At 46.2% G+C, this 13157-nt stretch overlaps 1 protein-coding gene across 1 annotated transcript in view; it reads left to right on the top strand.

Moving 5' to 3' along the window:
• LOC144161895 (neprilysin-1-like) overlaps positions 1 to 12918 on the top strand; it is a 28245-nt gene extending 15327 nt beyond the window's left edge. The window contains exon 4 of the mRNA XM_077692457.1: positions 11790 to 12918. Coding sequence (XP_077548583.1) covers positions 11790 to 12168 — 379 coding nt within the window. The 3' untranslated portion in view covers positions 12169 to 12918. The remainder of the gene's footprint in view (positions 1 to 11789) is intronic.
• Positions 12919 to 13157: the final 239 nt, after the last annotated feature.

The raw sequence follows: 13157 nt of genomic DNA on the forward strand, positions 1-13157 counted from the left end.
AGGTGTAGATTATTGCCCTTGCAACAGTGTTAAGCAAGACACAAAATCTGGTCATTTTGAGTCCGTTTCTTGCGGCCACTGCTTTCTGCTCTGTCCCTTTAGCATAAACTGTAGCGGACTAGTCCTGTTCTTACCTGAGTGCTATTTACTGTTACTCTCTGTTCTTGCAGGTTGGGCCTCATCCATGTAATCAGCCGCTGCTTTCGCTCCCAGTGAAAAATTGGCCGGCCCTATGTTGTGTGCCTCACCTCTGAGACGGACAGTGGGGAGATTGTGGAGGCAGCGTGCGAGTGCCCGGTGGGTTGCAGTGGAGCATGTAGTCACATCCTGGCGGCTGTGCACCTACTCGTCCTCTTGCAAGCCCAAGGTTTTAAAGAGGCGCCACCGGAGCTTGCGTGCACAGCTGCCACAACAGTGGGGACGTCTGAGACAGCAGGGCATCAAGCCAGCGAGTGTCCAAGACATTGACTGGAAGCCCGAAAGAAAATGGCCCCTCCCTTCCTTTGCCAATGCGTCTGTTCGGCGCACGTCGAGTGCAGGAGCAATGCGAGCAGCAATAAAGTGCCATGCAAGCGCTTGGGAGAAAACTTGGTAGCCTTTGGAATGGGTTTTTTGCCTCAGTTTTGCTGGCCTCACCCCCCACAGTAACAGAAACAAGGACTGGCATTGCACCTGGAGGGTCACCTATGAGCTACCATCAAGCATTCAAGCCACATCACGCCGTGGTCATCTCGCGAGCACGCAGAGGCTGGTCAACGTCGTGTTTACTAGACCGCTGCATGCAGAGGTGCGCGAGTGCTTCCCTTTGTTCCATTTATATCCACAGTTTTCTATAGTGCACGCGCTATAATTCAGCGAAATATTGTAATTTACTGGGATTTTCACTGTGGATACAAAAAAAGCAAAAGCACTCAAGCTGATGCGCGGCGGACTGATGCAACTCTGGCCGTTTTTTTTTTTTTTGACAAAAACTTGAAAATTGTCTCAGCTGCCTACATCAATGGCCACTATCATTACGTTGGAGGCATGCATACAGTATGTGACAAACTAGATGAGTGAGTGTGTATTTTAGTCGCAAAATAGTCGACAGTAAATACATCGTGGCTGAAATGACAATGGGCAACAAGTTAACGACGTAAACAAACCTGTCAGCCGGCAAATCGGGAACCAAGTGCAGAAACTCAAATTTTCCAACGTCAGATCATCATAAAACAGTGTACGCCACTTCCGCAACGACACGCGGCTAAATGCACCGAAAAGAAACTATATAACAACATACTCCGATACCGTGCGCGCCCGCCACAGAGGAAATTTTCAACCGCGCCGTGACGGCGTAGTGCGGCAACAAAAGTTTACAGCCCTAGGTAAGATAAAGGCTCGTGTAGAGGCTAATAGGTACCATTTAACAATGAAATGAAGCAGGCGTAGAGCCACAGGGACGAGTGAAGAAATAAAGCCCAATTTTGACAACGTGTGGTACTGTTTCCCCGCTCGAGCGCCGCTGTCAGTCATAAATAGGTGACGCACGCTCAGGCTTCATTTAGAATACAAAGGCTGAACCACGGAACTCCAACGCAGCTGTATTTTTCATCCGGACAGCGACTACGAAATCCCACGCTTAGCGAACCAATGACAAATATTCGCTCCCAGCGCACCGCGCGCAGCGTGTCACAAAGGTTGCTCGCGCCGGCATAGTTCGCGTCAGAAAGTTCTTTCGAAAGCGTGGAACTTCCCGTGCCTTTTCTCCATCTGGACCGGTATTTCCTCGTTGCGTGCACTGCGGCACGCAGCAATGCTCCGGCATTGTAGTCCATCACCAAGAGCGGTCAATGCCCGCCTTCTATGTTTTGTTACTTGGTTTCGGTTTCAAACGACCGTACCAAAATGGCGGACCTAGTTACCGGAGTCGACGTGAGATGGCGGGGCGCATTTTGCATAGGGTCTATTGGACAACGTTTACACGCAACAGCACTGGGTCATTGTTATCTGTGGGAAGGATAGGGTAACTCATCTCTGAATTTTATGCTTGCCTTTCGCAACGCTTATTCTCTAAAAACAGTGCTGATTAGGACTGTTTTTTGGGGAAAGAATTGTGCACAAAAAACTACTTTCAATTTTGCGCCCCACCCTTACAAAAATGGTTACTGAGATTGAATTGAAAGTCAATTGACTTTACTCAGTACAATGTGTTGAGAGTCAATTGACTTTGAATAGAAATTTTGTATTGAGTTCTCGTTGAAAATTGGCCGCCGTGTTTCAATTGAAACTCAACACTCTGTTTCAATTGAAAGTCTATTGACTATAGTCAACATGTCTGTTGATTTCCAATTCACTTTCAGTTGACTCTCAATACACTTTTCCTGTTGAGTTCCTGTTGTGATGTATCAATTGAAAGTCTATTGAGAAAAGTCGGTGGAGTTCCAGTTGAGTCTGTGTTGACTATCTATTGATTCTCATGTTGAGTTCCTGTTGAGAAATGTCAAATGAAAACCTATTGAGCATATTCAAGACAGCCCGTTTGATTTCATTTTAGTCTTTTATCAAGTTATTTCACCAATTGCCTCGTAAAGTTCAGTTGACTGTACTAAATATATAGCGAGTCTGCTTCAATAATGCAAAAAATCAAGGTGTGCATTCAGCAGGTGAAATAGTGAGGTGTTTCATGGCAACGCTTGCTTTATTGCTCTCGAAAGCAGCACGGGAGGACTGGAGCCTTGCAGGGTCCACTTGGCTACTTGACTGTGTAGCCTGCAAAATACAACAAGAAACAGCCTTGTTTGTTTCAACCAGTATAGTACGAAATGATTGCGTCCCTTCTTATTAAGCATGCTGGTCTAAGTAGCTTGCTATTTTATATGTTAGATGGTTTGTATTTTCGGAAAGCAAGGCAAGGAGACAGCAGTTCAACAAATGTATAAGCTTGTTTCAGGTTTTAATGCATCAAGGCAAGCTAACCACATCAATTAATTCTACAATGGGTAGGGAGTGGAACGCCTTTACTTGAATGCCTTCCGCATTAAAGCACCTGAAATCTAGAGGAATGACTATGTCCGCAGGGAGCCACAAAATCACCCGCATCGTGTCTTCCACATCTTTGAGGCCCAAAAGAAATCCGCTTAGGCCTATCAAGACTGGGTGAGCCACTACCAAACCTGTCCCAAAGCATACCTGTCAACCTGTGGATTTTGTTTTGTGAAATATTTCAATGCTGGAAATGTCAAAAGAAAATTAGATAACTGTCAACTTGCATGAGCTGGTTTACAAAATTGTAGCCTTGATTAAAAAAAAACTAGTGTCAGATGGTACTGTAAACTAAAGTTACTACAGCAGGCAATTATTGCAAATGGCTTTATGCATGAATGAGCGCATAATACTTTGTGCTTACCGACTAGTGGAAAAAAATTATATGAACCGTGAAAGAAAAAAAAAACTTGCCAGAAAGAACGTGACAGAAAAAAATACGTAAGTTGAATTTCGCAGTCTTTCACACTCTTGTAACGCTGAAGTATGGTGTGTGCCTTGCAGTATGTATAACAAACAAGTAGCACTAAGCAGCAGCTTGAAGGGATCATATGAGATATGGGTATATCAACATTTTTGCCTTAATCGTAACAATGCCAGAGGAGTGTCCCAGTATAACAAGGTCGTGATGCCGGTTTACACACAACGAGAACACGAAACAGTTTTGTTTGGTGAGAGGAAAAAACAGCAGGTTGCTGTAAATGAGAAAAAATATAAAAGCTTTTTTTTCCCTTTGCTTGGCGAGATTTTCTATACAGCAGCAGCACTAAAACAGTACAGTGGTACTGTGCCGACCAATCATTTGGGTAATTCCTAGAGGCAGAACATTTGTCACAACAGATCGACTAAGCCCTCGCGCAATGCCGGTGTAGCATCAGTCAGTGGCACGTCTGACGCCACGTTCAGCCAAAATGTTATTCAGTGATTTTGCTATTACTCACACCACATTCAGCCCAACTCATTCAAAACTGCTTCGAGAAAGGCAATCAGAAGGTTGTGATTATAAGCAATGGCAAATTTCAATTTATGCTAGCAAGTCGAGCAAGTGCTTAGTCAAAACCGGTATTCATCAGTTTGAAAGTTTGACGCCTGTACATGTTCTAGCGCAAACTGCCTAGCACCTGAGACAAAAATTGGCAAATGAGAAATTCCCAGAAAGATACGTGGAGAGAATTGGCACTTTGTGGTAAAAGACTAATATATAACAGTGTGCAGTCTGTTTCCAACTACTCCTTACGCAGCACATTTTTTTCTTCATTGGTTTTAAAACCAAAGTGTCTGCTTGCTATTAGGGTGTCAAGGTAATGCATCAGACTTGTGTAAAGATGCTTTGGGTTCAAACCCTAGCTTCTGCGGATACACAGTCTCTATTTCCCAAAAGCAATAAATGAATTTGTTATATTCTTGGGCATTATTTCTTTAGCTGGAATGAAGTACGTTTTAGGCCACGTTTGTCACCTGAGTCACTGCTCTGCACTCAGGGAACGCTGTTTCTCCAAACAATCGTTCAAATTAGGAAGCAAATATATTGCCGGCAGCCAGCACTTTAGCTTGTAAGTATATTTTACCGCCACGTCTCCTAACTGGTTGAACACACTATACTGTTTGTGACTGGTAGATCTGCCTCTCAGCCTAGCGCTGTCAGGTGTGTTTGCATAACGCAGTATTCGTGCGTCTGTTATTGATCCGACAGGCACTTGTTCGATTCGACCTCCTTCATTTTTTTTTTCATTTTCGTTAACTTGGTTCGTCAAACATTTTATTTACCTTAATCATGGTGCTCTTTTTTTTATGACGCTTCGTACCAGGCAATACAGGGCTGTTGCTCCGTTCTGTAGCGGCACTGCGTCTAGAATTTTATTCATTCGTCACTTGCCTTCAAAGGTTTTGTTAGACCTTTAGCTTAAGATACATACAAATATACTACACGCGAAAGCAATACAGCAGCGCGGAAGACAGTAAAACTACCGATTGATGTCAAAATGTGTGCCGGTACAATACCCCCTTCGATTTGTTACACTTACGTACAGTATTTTTGAAAAGCTGAAGTGAAATCGTACCCTTTAGGTCGATCTCGAGACGGCATGCATAAAAACGCTGTTTATATAGCGACCAATAATCAAGTCGCGAGTATAGCCTTTCAGGTAGGTCTGCACAACGTTAGTCATGATGAAATGTACAGGAGCGCTCGGAAAGAATGAACTTACCTTATAACAACGTCGCTCCCAGCGGGGCTCCCAGCGTGGTGAAATTGACGGATTCCAAAGCGTGGCTAACAGGGATGGTAACACCTCACTTCGCAAGCTTCTTCACCGTACGATCACAGCGCACAAACACAACACGACACACAAAGGATGTTCACCGGCGGTAGAAGAGCGCATACGATGGCTTTTCCTTCAATAAATTCGATGTATCGCCAGCTGAACTGCAATGTCTGACCTTCGATGCTGGTTGAAAAGATTCGCACACGGCACATAAATCGCCAACAACACCAGGAAAGCTATAAATTTGCACAGAACCGCGAGAACGCCCGCACGACCGCACCACGCCCGACCCCGCACATCCGGGATTGCATGGAGGAAAGAAAAGCTTAGGAGAGGCCCCCAGCTATCCCCGCGCATTGGCAAAAGTGTGGAGGAAGTCACGTGTTTTCGGCGGCCATTGGAAGTCGCGTTAGCAACGGCGTCCTAGCAACGGCCCGCCCGCCGTTCGCCAGTCATGGAGGAAAGGCAGCGCCTGCCTTGTCGTCCGATTGCGAAGATTGCTGCTTCGCTTTGCTGCGCTGTGGTCTTGCGGAACTCGAAAAGGATGTTGCGAGTTGCGACAGCTGCGCCGATGTGAATATGTCATTTAATTTCTACTTGCAAGTGCACCTTGTACCGCGTCAAGCTATTGCTCCGGTCGCGATCACGACGCGCCTATTGAAGTGCAGATATCGTGAACGCGCCGTCCCGTAGTACGCGCGGACACCCGTCTGGTAGATTTTCGGGAAGTGATACACGGTGTGCAGTACGTAGGCGACTTGCAACCGAACGATTCGCAACTCAATTTTTTGGTATCGCCGCTGCAATATATAGTTTGCTAGGCCGGCAAAGCGCGGCAGTGCTTTTGCAACTGTTACAAGGTAGATTCCCAGTAGATATAATTCCATCGTCCTATTACCTTAGTAGGTGTCCGTCTGTTGCAGTGGCGGTCCCAAGGGGGGGGGGGGGGCGAAGGGGGCGGTCGCCCCCCCCAAAGAGGTCCTCAGTTTCTTATTTTTAGTTTTTTAAGCATGAATTGGGGCAAGGAGGGGAGCGATTCTTTATTCGCCTCGCCCCCCCCCCCCCAAAAAAAAAAAAAAAAAAAAATCGCCCCCCCCAAAACCAATCTCTGGGACCGCTACTGGTCTGTTGACTGGAAGAGTGCTGGATCTGAAATCTGGATCTTTTTGTGGTCTCGCTCTGGATTTCGCTTTTCAACGCTTCATACTGCGAGGTTAGTGTATGAACGTTTTCAACTGATATCACCTTGAATTTATTGACACTGAGACAAGTTGAAACTTGGTGAAAAAAAGTTTATTGACGCCACCCACCCTCTCATTTTTTTTTTACTCAATAAAACGTTTTGCCTCCTCCTCCTCCTCCTTCGCAAAAAATTCTATCGAAGGCACGCGAACAACGGTAAAAACATTCCACAATTTTTTAGCGTGAAATCTGCATGAAGTACTGCTTACCTATATATATAGAACGGCCGTTTAATTGACTAGTCATCTCTGGGATTGCCAGTGAAACTGCAACGCAAACTTGGGCACTTTCCAGTCCGGTAGCCGCACGGCGTTCGCCCACTGTTTGCGGCGTTCTCCATCGCTTGGGAACCTATAAACGGCGGCGATTGCAAACAAAGGATGAATGCACACCAATGTACAGCAATACTTGTCAGCGGAATGATGCACTAACCGGTGGAAAGTGACGCCCAATTCCTTGGGTACCGATCGCGACTTGCAGCCTGGCACCGAGCATTGCGGCATTGTTAGAGCGAGCCGCTTCGCAAACCTGCTGCGGCCACACTGAAGACGTGTAACAGTGTAACCGCGCGTTTAGGTTCACGGTCACGCGCTGCAAAACGGCCTTCTACCTGCCTATCAGCTGATTTCCGCCGGCTCGGCGCTGGCAGATGCAGACGACAAGAGAGGCGATACAGGACGGAGGAGGCGGAGAAGGTGCACCGAGAGAGAGAGGCAAAAAGAGTCCGCCAATGGCATGGAGGGCCAATGGTCCGCCATTCGACTTACAGAAATGGCGTTTCCGGCTGCGCTGGGTGTGACGTCAGGGCCTCTCCTAAGCTTTTTTTTTCCTCCATGCGGGATTGCGACCAAGCGACATTGGCTTGGTTTCAAGTCGGTTTGCGATGGCTATGCCACAGCTACGCATTCTTGTGAAAACTGAGCGTGAAAACATTGACACGAGATACCAAAAAAACCTACGGCGGCTTGTGAGTCCTATGTTAATATTTCCAATAATTTTTTATAGAATTATTACCAACCCCTCTAGCAGCAGTAATAATATTATATTGCAGATAACCGAACTCCGCCGAGGTCGCAATGTTGGCTGTCAGCGCCACTGGCGGCAGTGGCAACGCCGCGTACTAGACATTCGTGACAGCGCGGTCACTTTAGCTTAGCGTGGGAGGGTCGGAGGGTGCCAGAGGAACCAAAAGAACTGATTATCGCCGGGTGTGGAGGTGGATGGCACGTCTTTTGTGTCCGGGCGCCCGCTTCGGCTAACTGCAGCAGAAGAGAGGACGGAAGAATTCTGAAAAGTCCAATCTTTGAAAACAGCTTCAAAGTTCTTGATCTGCTTGCGGGCGCAGGATATTTGCGAGGCGCTTGTGTTTGAGAAACGTAGTCCGCGGACGTGTTGACATCGTTAGCGAGAGAGCGGTTCGGAGTGTAACAAGCGGCACGCCAGCCCACTAATTTGTTCGGTTTCTCTTTTTTTGTAGTGGCGTGAAGCAGTGTCAGCCTCGTTCTTTCTTTTTGTGACCCTGTGCAGTAAAGATGAGTTGTTAATCAGCGCTTCAGTTTGTCTTTCTTCATTTTTTTTCTTCGTTTGTTCGTTCGTTCAGTTCGTGTGAGCGGCGGCGCCTTGGACTGGCGTACGGAGTTCTTTTGCAGTGAAAGAACTGTTTTCACCTGTTTTAATAGAGCGTAGATGCGCGTTTGCTCCTTGTGGGATTCTCTCCATTCCACATTGCTGTTCTACTGTTGTTATCATAGACAGTTCACGGTATCCTCAAGGAAAGTTATGTATGACGGGGAATAGAACTCGCGTCCTTGGGCTCAGACCACGGTGGGGTGCGCGAGTGATAACTGGAGTAATGAAGTTCACGAGTGAACGACGATGAGGCCAAGCCTGCGTTCGCTTGATTTGAACGCTTGTTTTAAAAGTTCGCTGTGTACAAAAATTTAATTGTTCTTTTTTCGACGTTTAGGGATTCACACAAAAGTTTTGCTGTTTTTTTTTTCTGAGTATTTATAGGCACAATTTCGTCACTGGAATATTCTTGTGCGTTTGGGTTTGTGAGATAAGTATTCATTTCTGCAAAAGAGCGCTGTTAGTATCGTGCCTCCACAGAAAAACACTGAATCATCGCACTAGGACGCGATGTCACATATGCCTTTTGTAGATGTAGCAGATTGAATCGCGTTTTAAATGTAGCTCCTCCCCACCTACCTTCCCGGAACACAAGGTATCACAGCATTGTATGTGTGAAAAGAGGTAGGGGGAGTGACGACTTTTTTTTGTCCCCAGAACTGGGACCCGAGATGTGTAGCCTCCCCCCCCGCCTTTCCGTTTTTTCCCGGCCGAGATATGCATGCTTCATGATTCCGCTCCAACTTTCCCGGAAGACTTACTTGGAATATGTCCACTGCCGCTAAAGCGGAAGCTTAGCAGCAGTAGTGGAGATTGCTCACTCATTATGTCAATGCGTGCTGAGGTATAAAGAAGAAAATCCGCTGCTATAGCAAGGAAACGATTCCGCGGGAGTCACGTGCCAGAAGAGATGAGTCACTAGAGTTTTGTCAATGTTTATTTCTTCCATTGTTTTGTGCAAAGCATGTTGCGGCAGTATTTGAGGAAATGCAGTAAAAAATTGTCCAGTATAATTGATTTCCCCACTTAGCAGGTATAATTATTATTTGGGCGAAGATGCTGCTGGTAAAGGCTACTGGCCTAAAGAGTTTTATCAGCTTTGAAAATTAAGCTCGAACTATAAAACATGGACAAAAAAGGACACTGGTATATATTTCAACAACGTAGCACCAACTAGCTCGACTCTCAATTTTACCTGATTTTTGTCAGTAGAAACTATATTGAGTTTCAATTAAACGAAGTCATTTGATATTCTGCTGAGTTTTGTCCATTAAAACCTTGTTGACTTTTTATTGACTGCACTCGATAGAAATGTCAATGTATAATAAAAAAAACATAAAAGTAACCTAGTAGTCTTAATTCAGCAGACACAGTGGGCAGCGCTGAAAAAAATAGCCCTTCAAAGTGTATGTTTCAGCCTGATGAGTTTTGTCAATTGGTTCTCCAAAGAGTTTCAATAGACTGGTGTCAATTGCTTTTGTATTGCGTTTTCTCAATACAAATCCTTTTGAGTTTCTACTGACACATCTCAATAGCCAATTGAGTTTGAATTAGGTTTCTGTTGACTCAATAAAAACTCACCTGGAACTGAATTGAAACTCAAAATCCATTTTTGTAAGGGCAGTACACTGCGCCCGTCAATAGCTTCTGCGGGGATGACCATAAATGTCGTGCACCAGTGAAAATCTAACGAGGCCCCAATGATTCTAAAAGCGTGTATATAATTACTAAGCCATATATGCTGTTTTCAAATATTGCGGCATGTCTGCGGGTGTTGAGCGACATTAAACATATATTTAGTGTCTTGTTCACCGCCGCCAAAATCGAAGAACATACCCGCACCTTCCGTAGTGGCCATCTCCTAGCAAAGACGCCTCAATTCTACCTTGAGAGTGAATTTTGATTGGCATTGGGAGTTGTGAGGAAACACAGGTACGGTGTACGATGAGCCTTTTGATGGGTGATTGTGTTTAACAGGGGTGGGGGGTCGTTTCTCATGAGCGGTTTAGTTGAGCTAGGCGTCAGAATTAGTAGTAGTATTACGAAACTTCAATGAGCCATAAAGTAGGAGGGGTTCCCTAGTCCGGGAATCCCAGTGATGACCGGGCGACCAATGGCCCAGCTGCCAGTAGTTGCTGGACGTCCAGGTGGTCGCTGTTGATGAGGTTCTGCAACAGCACATGAAGGGTAGGGGGGAAGGGGGGGGGAGGTTGCTGTTCAACAATAACTGTCAATGATCATAGCACAGTTTCCGTTCATAGCGCATTTAAAAATATCATTTTTAAGTAAGTTTCCCATAACAACGCGTGTAGGATAAAGGCCTTACAGTAAAGCCCACCCTAAGAAGCTCGGTGATGATGATGAGATGAATTCATGCCCGCTGGTCGATGGGTTAGCCTTGGGTGATTTGTTAAGCCGTGGAGCCGGTGGGTATGCAGGCACGCGCTCATGAGTGTAATCATGAGTGTGCTCGCGAGCGTCATGCCGATCCCGAAGTCTCCAGTTTCACCAATTAGAAAGACCGGCGAAACGACGATGGCGGGTTGCTGAAGAGGTTCAGCAACGATGGTTGGGCAGTTGGCTTCAGAGAAATTTCACACTGTAGTGGGTTATGGTCGCACAGCGTTCGATAACCTCCATTGTTGCCGTGTTGCCGGTAGCTGGGTATGGGGTGAATTTTAGGGGCGAAGCTCCTTAGGGCGTGGGTCTGTCCATCCTCGACGTATGTATGTAGCCACCTCTAGTTTAGTTCTTGGATTGTTTACTAGATGGCGTGGCTACCTCTAGTTTAGTTCCTGGATTGTTTACTAGATGGCGGTACTTGTATATGATGAAAAGATGCGCTTGGATTGTTTACTAGATGGCGTGGCTACCTCTAGTTTAGTTCTTGGATTGTTTTCTAGATGGCGGGGAGCGTTGTAATAAAATCCGTTCGCTGTTGGCGCGCGCTCGGAGTCGCCCGATGGATAAGGCTGCAGATGTGCGAGCCCGCGAGGCAGAAGCGCTCCGTGAAGCTGCGCGACGCCGCCGCCAAGATCCTGCCGTACGAGAGCGGGAGGCCGAAGCCTGTCGTCTGGCTGCGCAACGACGCCGCCAAGATCCCAGCGTTCGAGAACGAGAGGCCCAAGCGTCACGGCAACGGCGTGAGGACCCTGCCGTACGCGAAGCGGCACGGCTGCGGCGCGAAGAGGATCTCCAAAACGTCAGAGAACGGGAAGCGGCGAGAAAGCGCGCGTATCGGCAGGCAGACCCCGATGCAGTGAGAGCTCGTGAGGCGTCTGCAAAACGCATCAGGCGAGCTCAGCCCCAAGGTGCCGACGCGCGGTTTAAGCGAGACTTTCTAGACGTTACGTTCGGACACAGATGTAGTGGGCGAACTTTCACTGAAGAGTCACGGTTTTACCGATGATTTCCCCTCAGGAGCTTCGCCCACTCATCATCATTCACCCCGTGGATATGCTGTGAATTTTTCTTTGCTTACTTTCATGCTCGTACTGTGCCGACTATTGGTATGGCCATCGCAATGAAGCAATATTTGGGTTGTTGGGCGCGCAAACAGTAATATATATATATAGGACGAGTGTATTGTTTTCACCGCAATATTTTTTACTGGCTCTCTTGCTCTGTGCGCAGCTACTTACAATCTCCAGATGTCGGCCAGCTTCCATGGTCGCCAAAATGCGCGAGCAACGAGAGCAGCCAAAGCGTCGATGACCCCTTCTCTGACAGCCTCTTGCTCCCACTGGACGTGCTCGCCATGCGGGCCTCCTTCGATGCTTTCCTCGCAAACAGAGAGGACGAGCGGCTCGAGGGCTTCGAGGCTTACACCGCTGAACAGATGTTCTTTATCGCCTCTTGTTACATGTCATGCCAAGGAAGCGACCTCAGCTGGGCGATGACCTCGAAGCACCAGTGCGACGGGCCGTTGCAGAATCTCAATGAATTTGCGATGGCGTTTAGTTGTGACCCAGGCAGCCCGATGAATCCTGTTGAGAAGTGTAGCATTGTTTGAGCCGTCCGCGGCTAGTCCAGTCATCTTTTTCAAACATAACCTGGACGCATTTTGCTTAGTAGAGTGTGACAAGATATATGGATTTATAACTTCGGCTGTTGTAATCACGAGGTTCATGATGCTGATATATCGAATGCCAATAAACTGATTGTTTCGTAAAGTGTACCATTGAAATCTCAAGATGTGTGAAATGTCATGACCCCCCATACGGAAATACCCTTCACGATGCTGTAGGATGCATGTTTCATTCCACCTAATTAAAACAAAATTGTACAGATGGTGTTCAGCATGATGCAGTTATCCATCCGACAAAATACCGAGCAATCAAGACATGCTTTGTTAATTTTTGTTTATATATATTTGTTTAAGCCTTTACCTTTAGCAAAAACATGTTTGTTACGTATAACTTGTAACTATCTGTTTAATCTTAGAAAAGGCACAACCACTGAACTTCCCAACCATTTGCACTGTCCTTTATCAGACTGGTTGGACTACCTTTACAAAAAAGAAGCCATCCTGACTTCGCTCTAATATTGTAGTACTGGTATTCTGGAGCACGCTGTGCCCCATGTGTTTGGGAAAGTGTCATGGTCTTCTTTTACTTATAGTCTGCCTTATGGCTGTCTCCAGATACGGCCTAATACTGGGTCAGAATGTCTGGCAAAAAAGATCCCTACCGTGCGTGGTGATTGCATTGTCTTGTATAAATTTTTTCTTCATTTGATTGGTTAATAAATAAAGAACTCCCTGTTTGCGATGCGCAGCTCGAGCGCTTGACTGAAATAAAAAAAAAGCGGCATGAAAGAGTTTATCCCCAAATGCAAACCCTGTCGTTGAAAACACCCCCCTGATTTTCTAATGAACTTTGTACCACCCTGAAATTAAAAGACCGCAGCCACATAAAACATAAGAAAAGAGGGCTTGATGAATAAAAAGTGTGCTTCCGCTCTTAGCGTAAAATATGTAAAAGCCTATCTCGATTCTGCGGA

This window comes from Haemaphysalis longicornis, unplaced genomic scaffold (genome assembly GCF_048455015.1).
Source record: "Haemaphysalis longicornis isolate Haplotype H1 unplaced genomic scaffold, Haemaphysalis longicornis Haplotype H1 scaffold_12, whole genome shotgun sequence".
Classification (NCBI taxonomy): domain Eukaryota; kingdom Metazoa; phylum Arthropoda; class Arachnida; order Ixodida; family Ixodidae; genus Haemaphysalis; species Haemaphysalis longicornis.